Source organism: Phaseolus vulgaris, chromosome 10, assembly GCF_051622355.1.
Source record: "Phaseolus vulgaris cultivar YP4 chromosome 10, ASM5162235v1, whole genome shotgun sequence".
Taxonomy (NCBI): domain Eukaryota; kingdom Viridiplantae; phylum Streptophyta; class Magnoliopsida; order Fabales; family Fabaceae; genus Phaseolus; species Phaseolus vulgaris.
Genome location: NC_143507.1, coordinates 2985344 through 2995322, shown reverse-complemented (window position 1 = coordinate 2995322; position 9979 = coordinate 2985344). Strand labels below are relative to the sequence as shown.

The following is a 9979-nucleotide window of genomic DNA, read 5'->3' as shown; positions in this document are numbered from 1 at the left end:
GCAAAAGCAGAAACACTGAAAAAACTAAACTGAAGAAGCATGGTAGGCAGTGTAAAAGAAAAAATGCAGGGTGCTTTAACCAACCAACCAACCATCAAGAAGAAGAAGAAGAATAGTAATAGTAATAATACATAGGGCATGTGTGGTTTACACAAGAAATGCAGAGCAAAACTAACAACATGAAACCAAAAGAACACCTTGTGGATCTTCTTCCATGTCAATACAATCCAAGCACACTTCTTGCAATAGAATGTGTTTGATTTGATCGACTTTTCACAGACCCATTTCTTCTGCTTCCCCTCATGGGGGTCAAGTAAAACCTCAAGAGACCATTGTCAATGTTGTTGGGAGAATACCTTGCACTCCTATTCCTTTCCAACACAAACTCCTCTTTCCCCTTCTTCCCATTCCCATTCCCATTCCCATTACCCTGCACACCATTCCTCCTGAAACCCCCAAACACCCCACCACCACCATTTCCAACCCCTTGACCATTCCTCCAACTCACACTACTATTGCTTCTCAACATCCTCCCATTAAAACCACCACCACCACCTCTGCCATCACCACCCCACGTCTCCGAATAAGACCTCTCCACCCCATTCACCCTGCTATACCTATCCTCATCCTCATCCTTGTTCCCACCCCGCCGGTGAATAAACCCCCATATGCTCCACCGCCATCGCCGCCCCTTCTTCCCTCCCTTCCCATCTCCATTCCCAATCACCCCCACATCAAACATCTTCTCAGAACAGCAATCTTCCCGCATTGAATTCGACCCGAAATCCCTTTCATTAAACCCCATTTTCACACCCTGCACATAATCCACCCCAGAAGGAGCCACCTTAGCATTCACATTCACATTCACATTCAAATTCCCATTCCCATTCCCATTCACAGCACCACTTCCATTGTTACTCAGCTCATCCACCTCCAAACTAACACTCTTCCTAACCGAACTAGACCTATCAAGACTCTTTCTCCTCCTGGAACCGGAATCAGAGTAATACTCCCTAGTCTGTGTATTCCCACCAGGAACACCCTCGTCCTCATTCACCGGCTCCTCCACCGGAATCTGTGTATCGGTCCTCACCACATGCTGCACCGGTGCTATCGGCGCGTCTTCCACCACCGAGAGCATCGTCGGCATCCTCGGAAAGTTGCTCCGGCCGAGCAAGTATCCGTCCCACGACGCCCGCGGCTCCTCCAGCGAGTACCGAGGGTCGTCGAACGACATCCTCCCCGCGTCAAGCGAGAACTGCCCGGCGTCGAGCGAGAACCGCCCAGCGTCGAGGGAGAACCGCGGATCGGTGTCGCAAGACCGCCGCCCGAAGCCGTAGTCGGCGATCTCCGACTGCGTGTCGCGGAACTGGCGCCCGATCGGCTTCTCCACCGGAAGAGCGCCGTTCCTCCGCTTCTTCGCTTTCTGCTTCTGCCGCCACTTCTGCAACTTCTTGCTGAAAACCGACGCCGCGGAGAAGAAGCTTCCGGCGAGGTCCTTGAAGTCACGCGCTTTTTGCTGCTTGGCTTGTGACGAGTCAAGGTCGATGTGGTCCTTCATTGTCTTCAGCTCCTCCTCTTCTTCTTCAACGATAGCAACAAGCTCTTCTTCCTCTTCTTTCTCTTCCTCTATCTCTTCAACTTCAACTTCAGCTTCTTCAATGACTTCAACTATTTCGTTCACATTGGGCTTGGGCTCCTCCACAACCCTGATCTCGTCTTTCTCTTCTTCTTCTTCCTGGGCTTCTCGTTTATCTTCGGGGTGGTCGAGAACACGTGGGTGAATGTCGTTTCGTTGTGGGGGGTTGTCGTTTTGGGGGTTCAGGTCTTGGTGGAAGAGGTTGGAGAGGGTGCTGCGGACGCGGACGTCGCAGGATTTGCGCTGGGGTTCGAAGGAGGTGGAGAAAGGTTCGTTTTTGGAGGCGGAGAAGGACTTGGTGCGGCGGAGCTCGGGGAGGGCAGGTGGGCGGAAGAGGGCTTTAAGAGCGGCGGCGGCGGTGGAAGGGGGTTTTCGGGCAGTGGCTGGGGTGTTGTTGTTGTTGGGGTCGAGGAGAGCGAGGCGTTCGCAGAGGCATGAGGGACAGAAGCCGGTGAAGGCTTCGTCGGGGTGGCGGGGGCAGGAGGTGGAGGGACGGTGGGGCTGCGGCGGTTGGGGGGGATTCATAACCGGAAGTAAGGAAAAGATGTTTGAGGTTTGGTCATGTTATGAAGAATGAAGTGAAAGAGAAAGTGAAGAAGAAGAAGAAGAATGAGTGAGGAGTGTGATTTGTCTGTGTGGAGTGATGACAGAGAAAGGAAGAGAGAGAGAGAGAGAGAGTGATGTGATGACAGTGAAAGGTTGTGAAGGTTGGTGGCACTGTTTGGTTCCCAGGGACAGCGAGAAAACAAAAGTGCCGTGGCGTGACACAAAATTAAGGTTTATACTATGTGGACCAATCTTTAAAATAAAATAATAATATAGAATATTAATCTATTCAAATTTTCATTTCAATAAATTTTTTAAACTTTCATATAAAATTAGATATTAATTATGTTCTTGAAAGGGATTGGGGGGACGGGAAGAAAACTGAAATTTTTTTATCGGCCTGCATCTCACTCTTTTTTTTCAATTGATCTTCTACCACTCTCCCTCTTCAACTTTCAGTTTTAGTCAATTTTGGATTAAAATGGTATCTGTAAAAGGTATTCCTATGTTCAAGTCAAATTTCTGACACTTGACATTTAGTGTTTAGTACTAGAAGATAACATACATGATCCTTTGAGAGTTGTACTAGGACTATCCTTTGAGAGTTGTACTAGGACGACCGATTGACTTAGTGAGTCTGTCAGAAACTCGACCATTCAACCAATTAACCACAATGAAAAGGTCACTTGACAACACGTGACCGACCGACCCATGACGACGAGCCATGGGTTGACAAAGTTAGCAAGGTTAATCCACAATTAAAGGCTATTTACACACAACCTTAAACACGAATCCGACCCGTCAACGAAGACCCATTAAGGTAATATAAATAACGCAAATTCCAAGAACCAGGTACATCATTATCTAAAGTACTCTGACACTCGAGTTCCTACATCCTAACTGACTTGAGCGTTATAGTGCTTCTGCAGGTATCGTCCCAACCTATGAAACCAGATGACCAAGAGGAGGAAGATGAAGCAGGAAGTTAACAGTGATAACGACCGACCAAAGAGAATGGAAGAGCAATCGTTCTCTAGGACCCAACATTCGTTCGAGAACAAAAATGTTTACAATATTTATATAAATATTATGAACCCTCTATTATTGGGTCTGATTAAAAATTTAATCTGTAATTAAAAATGCACTATTTAATATTTAACCTGCTTAAGTGTGATATGGTCTAAATCGACCTCAAGCGAAATCTAACTTAGATGTGTGGATATTCAATATTATATTTTTTTTATACGTATTACAATTCAATTTATGTATAAATAAATATTTTTTTAATGGTTCATTTATATAGCAAGCTTAATTATAACCTATGTGATTGTATTATTTTTTGGAGAACCAAATTTAATATTTAAATTTTTATATGGAATGTGTGATGAAGTATTTGGAAGCAACTACGTAAAGGAAAGTGTAGGGTCGGTTACCGAGAATTTGGAATTTCTCCTTGCATTGAAGTGTAATAAGTGTATAATTTAAAAGCTAATGTGGAATAATAATTGTTAATTAAAAAGAATTAGGATTTTAAAATCTGTTTATTAAGGAAACAATATATAGATTAAAGTAACATAGATGACTCAAAAAACAATTTAATGTATAAAAATTGTAATGACAAATAGATGCATGTGGTAATGTTTATGTTATATTTTTACATACAATTAGAGTTTTTCTTTATAGTATTTTAATATTTAATAGAATTATTTATTATATAAATTAATGACATAAAAGTCTAAATTTGATTAAAGAATTAATCAAAATAATGTATTTAATTTTTATCATTTTTCACGAATAAAAGTATTAATTTTATTATAATTACCATAAAAGTCATTCTTAACATATTCATAAGAGAAAATTATTCGTGCTAAGTTTTTATATTGTTATCTTACAATAATATTCGATAAATTTGTTGAATTCTAAGATAGTTATTTTAAAATTATATTAACAATGGTTTATTTTTTATTTCTTTGTCCTGATATAAATAATAAAAGTATTAATTTTATTATAATTACCATAAAAGTCATTCTTAACATATTCATAAGAGAAAATTATTCGTGCTAAGTTTTTATATTGTTATCTTACAATAATATTCGATAAATTTGTTGAATTCTAAGATAGTTATTTTAAAATTATATTAACAATGGTTTATTTTTTATTTCTTTGTCCTGATATAAATAATAAAATTATTCTTTTTATGACATTTCAAAGTTATTTATAAAAATTTAATTTTTTTAAGTAATTTCAAGTAACACAATCTTCAAAATATTTTTTTATTCTACTCATTAAAATAGTTGGTACTATTTTATACAATAATTAAATATAAAATAAAAAAAATTACAAGTTAATTAAGTGTACATAAATGATTGAAGAAAAGTCAAGATAGGTCACCAAATTACCGCAATTATATAGTTTAGAAGTATTGACATAAGATGAAACGTTTAGATATTGAAGACACATAGATTATTTTAACATAATCAATCAAGCATAACAGATATGTATTAAACTTCGCTTAATCATAAGATTTACTAAATATCGACCCACATGCACATGTACCCAATTATCTCTATAAATACATTTTTAAAAATAATATTAATATCATATTTAATAACAATTAATACTCCAACCACTATATACCGAATTTTAATTTAAAAATCAGAGTACCCTTTAATAAATACTTCATCTTCGATCGAGACGGAAAATCAAAACTTTTAACAATTATTTGAGAAGACAATCTTTTAACTGAGTGAATATAAGAAAAAAAAAATATTTAAAATTAAGTGTAAATTATTTAATATCAATATAGACTCACAAATTACATTTCTTAATCTATAAAGTAAGTCATGTAATTGGTGTTATAATAAGATCTCGTTATCAGTTACTATGAATATTATTAGTATTGTCTCTGACGTGGTTCCTTTAGGTTTTGTTTGGGTTGCTACTTTAACTTTTATTTTTTTTTTTAAATAAAGATGGATGCTTTAACTTTAGGTGTGGAGTGGGGAGTTCTATGGGGTCAGAACTTGTCACTATTTACAGAAAATAAACAATGAGAGGTTGTTGTTTTTACTAAAGGTGATGGGGATTGGGGATTGTGCCTTTTGTTCTATCATTTTTTGTTTTTATCTCTTTTCTTTTTCCATTTTTCTACACTGTGAATTCATACAATTTTACCTATCATTCAAACATCTACTGAATGTAGTGTCACCAAGTTTTAGATTATAATTTTTTTTTTTATAAAAGCTATCATGGTATCATTTAACATCTCAATAACAACAATTATATGTTATCGCATTAAAAAGTATTATTATAAGAAAAAGAAAAGAAAATAAAAAATATAGATGTGAGAAACTATACCAAAATTTATATATTAACAAAAACGATACATATATAATACCTATTAATAAAAAAAACTCTAAGTAAAGATTAGATATAAGCTTATTATACCAATGAAAATATTTTCTATGAATAAAATCTAAGTTAGCAAACTTATCATCACATAAAAAATGAGAAGATCCTAAATCTGATTTTTTTCACAGTAGTTAAGACAAATATTTCACCTATTATAAAGCATCAAATGAACATGAGTTATAACAGTAAATAAAACACAAATCAAGATAATCATCGTTTTCAAGATTCTTAAGAAAATGGTAATAAAATATTATAAAAATGAAAAGCATAAATTAAGATATAATTTTTGTAGCAGGGTAAGGAAAGTGATGTAAAGATGAGGTCCCCTTATGACAGGTTGGAGCAGTTGAGGAATCTATAGAGAGGGAAATGTAGAATTGTACTATGCAAGGAAATTGAATGTATGAATGATCAAAAGAAAAGATGAAGAATGTTTTGTTTGGATGAATATAATATAATTTTGATTTTGATTTGGAATTTATAAGAGGAGGATCGAAATGAAGATCTGAGTTGTCTTTCTTTTTTGGGACCATATTTGTGTCTGGTGAGGAAGTGCACGAGCACACAAATAATCATAAAAACAGTATATATGAGCAGACCACACCATCGTAGGCATGCACGACGACTATATCATAGGACATTAGGACCACCTTAGTGCTTATACATCGCAATCTTATCCAATGCCCTTCTTACCAAAATAACCTTTTTCTTTTCTCATTTTCCTCCATTTCTCACCAAACTTCCAATGCAACTTCTTTTTTAGGTACATTCATTTCTCTCTAAACTTTATTCTATGAAAATAGTGTGTTATTATTCTTTTAAGATCTTAGTAGTATCCATATATTACGATGTCAACGGACTTTAAACCTAACTCAACCCCATAAAATCAGTTCATGAGATTGTCCCGATAACGATCCGATAGCGAGTGGCCTGATAAACCCAACAAACACTCGCTAGGATAGCCTTTAAATGGTTCTGATAGCATATTACGGAGTGGACTTTAAGTCTAACTTAACCTCATAAAACCGACTCATGAGGGGAGGTTTGCACCAACTTATATACAATGAATTGTCATCATCTTTAGTCGATGTGGGATCTCCAACACCACACTAACTAAAAAAATGCAATAAGTATATGTGTTAATAGTAAACCCTAAGTTACAACATAATAATGAAACACATGATTTTTTTTATTTAAATATCTTATTATTATTATTAAAAGAAAATATAATTAATTACGTAGTAGTAGAGAACAATCAAATTATTTAGAATTTTAAACAAAAATTATGGTATTTGTGATTATGTACACCTAATAGTCTAGTCTCGCATCGTTTAGGAGTCCATGTCAATGACATTTTAAATATATTTTTCTCTGTTAGTCCATTTAAGTATCTTTTAAAGACAAAATCGTGACGAAACTTCAAATTTTAAAACAGACAATATCTTAGATGCGATGATTAACTCTAACGATGTTATTTTCTAACGTATTCGAGATTTAAACACTATCTCAATATCAAGAAACTAATCTAATTCTAAAATTTCTAAGTATGACTAAGGATCATACCAAAATACTTATATGAGTAGAACAATAATAATTATTAATGTTATTATTATGAAATTTATTTGTGTTTGTTGTTTTTCCTTCGTCATATTGTTTTTGTCCCTTTACTTGTTGTTTGATGGGGATGATTTTGATTTTGGAATATTCCAGTTGAGAGAAAGTGAAAATAAATCACGCCACTGAAAGAAAGAAAAAGGGTCTCCTTCTACATTATTTTCCACGTTTTGCTTTCAAATTTCATCTCTCTTTTACTTCTCTTTCTCCCTTTCATTCCTCTTTCTGATTTTCTTTTTCATCTCTCTTTTCTCCATAGACAAAGAGCAATCAAAATCTTTATTTATTTTTAAAAGAATTTAATGATAATTCGAACGGGTACAAGATGCAATTTGGATTGAAAATTTAAACTTACCGAAAGATTTAATTTGATTCAAATTTATTAAATTATTATTATTTCCAATTTTCTTATTTTTCTTATTTTTAGTATTATTATTATTATTTTCTTCTTCTTCTTATTAATAATGTATTATTATACTATTTTATATTATTATTATTTAATTACCCTTATTTCCTGTAAATAACAATATATATGGAAAAGTGAGACAACAGAACACATATACGAAATGGAATGGAATAGTGTGATAGCTAATGTTTGAAAACCTTTATAATAAATAAAGATAAGTTTTAGATGTAACAAAAAGAAAAAAAACAACCTCCTTAAAAAATGTATAATGAGTAAGGGAAAAAATACATTCAAATTACGTAAATCAATATATCATTCACTTAGGATTAATATTTTATATAGGTTTCCGTAATAATATATTTACATATCATTTGTTTCATAATTATTATAAAAAAAATATTTAAATTTCTATATTAATTAAAAAATACTTTTAAAATATTAGGATGTTACAATTATTTTTCTCTAAATAAATTTGATTCTAATTTTTTTTTCTACTTTCTAAAAAAATGGAAATGGTAAAGTCTCTTTTTAACATATTTAATATAATGTGATTGTTAATTTAATTATATTTTAAGAATTATAAATATTCTAAATTTTATCTTATCATACATAATTAATTTTTTACAATTTTACTATGATAAAAGAAATTAGTTGGCAAGTCTTTTTGGATAGCATATTATTCGTGGATTTTTACAACATTTATCTCTTCAAGAGATGGTAAAGGCGACTTTCTAATGGTCTTGATGATTGCATATATGTACATAATAAGGTTTGGGCGAGGTAGTTTTGCTAAGGTGGAGGGGATGTATGTTGGGTGGAAGGTTGAGTTGTAGTGGGGTAGACATTCCAACTACGATAAACGGTCTAGCTGGTGTAGACGATGAGATGAGTGATATGTGCTTTACCTAGAAAGTGGTGGTGATTGTGTTAAAGATCGTCTAAAAAACTTCAAGGAGGGAAAACCATTATCTTCCTCTTCTTCACTTCTATCATCTACATGATTGATTGGTAGTGTTTTCTCTTCCTCTAGTGACATTAGCTCCATAATAGAAACCAATTTAGAGTCATTTGTGATTAAGTAGATTCTTTTTCTATTGACTCTGTAGGTATATCAAAATAAGATCATGTATCACTGTTTTCATAATCAATAGTTAGAAATTGATTTATCTCAACACATGTCTCACAAATAGAAGAATCACAACTTAAATCACAAGTGTTTTTAGTACCAAAATTAGTTGTTAAGAGTGATTCCAACTCCCTCAGTGTTGGTTGAACAATGGATGGTGGTGGTTCAAAAAATCCAGTAACCTGAACTCAATTGGGTTAGATTTTTGAACAACTGATAAAGTTGTGTTTGTTTACTATCATATGGTAAACAATACTGGTGTAGTACTACCAACATCTACATTATAAGCTATATCATCAGACAATACATATTTGTCTATCTCAACACATATTTGACAGATAGACGATCTAGTATATGAATTACAAGTAAAAGTATGATTTTTTTTTATAATTCAGAAAAATCAAAACCCTTTAAGAAATCAAGAAAATGTCATCTACCAAACAAATGATTATGTGAGTGTAGAAAACAAAAGTATTTTGAAGCTATTTTGCATTGTTTAGTATGTTGAATTTCGCTAGACGATCCCCAAACTCCATGGTCAGTATGCTAGCATGAACGTCAATCTTAGTGCGTGCCATTTTCAAGAAAGGTCTACCCAAGTTGTTGGCCAGTGCACCAACACATCTTCTATTAGTCTTGCAAGGTTGGCAATGCTTTTGTTGGCCAATTGTATCAAAACACTAATAATTTTCAAGGCCCAAGAGATAAGGAGGTGAAACTGGATAGGGCCATATCATTGTTAGACACTCCTAGATCAAGCATATCATTATCAAATATGTCATTACCTATGGTACCTGGGATGGAGAAAATCCTTAGGTCTTGGGAAAATCCTTGGGAAGACAGCATGAGCCTTCTAAAAGTGTTCTCTGAGGAAGAAGTAAGGGATGTTGTGTGGCAATGTGAAGGTTCTAAGAGCCCAGGACCTGACGGTTTTAACTTCAACTTCATTAAGGAAAGTTGGGACTTTGTAAAAGAGGAGGTAATGGCAATTATGAATCTTTTCCATGCTACAGGTGCCCTACCGACGGGATGCAACGCATCCTTCATTGCTTTAGTCCCGAAGATTAGGGACCCTATCAAATTGGAGCAATATCGACCTATTTCGTTAGTAGGGGCTATGTACAAAATCATCTCTAAGGTGTTGGCTGGCAGAATCAGGATCGTCATCTCCTCAATAGTTGATGATAGCCAATCAGCTTTTGTTAAGAACAGAGGGATTCTAGACAGTGTGCTAATG

At 34.3% G+C, this 9979-nt stretch overlaps 1 protein-coding gene across 1 annotated transcript; it reads right to left on the bottom strand.

Annotated features, from left to right (window-relative positions):
- Positions 1-52: 52 nt before the first annotated feature.
- LOC137818936 (protein OCTOPUS) lies at positions 53-2398 on the bottom strand. Its single transcript, XM_068622599.2, has one exon. The coding sequence runs from the start codon at positions 2162-2164 to the stop codon at positions 218-220; it is 1947 nt and encodes a 648-aa protein (XP_068478700.2). The 5' UTR covers positions 2165-2398; the 3' UTR covers positions 53-217.
- Between the last annotated feature and the right edge of the window lie 7581 nt (positions 2399-9979).

Coding starts and splice junctions, on each gene's coding strand:
- LOC137818936 (XM_068622599.2), bottom strand. CDS start 2,164: ATGAATCCCCCCCAACCGCCGCAGCCCCACCGTCCCTCCACCTCCTGC.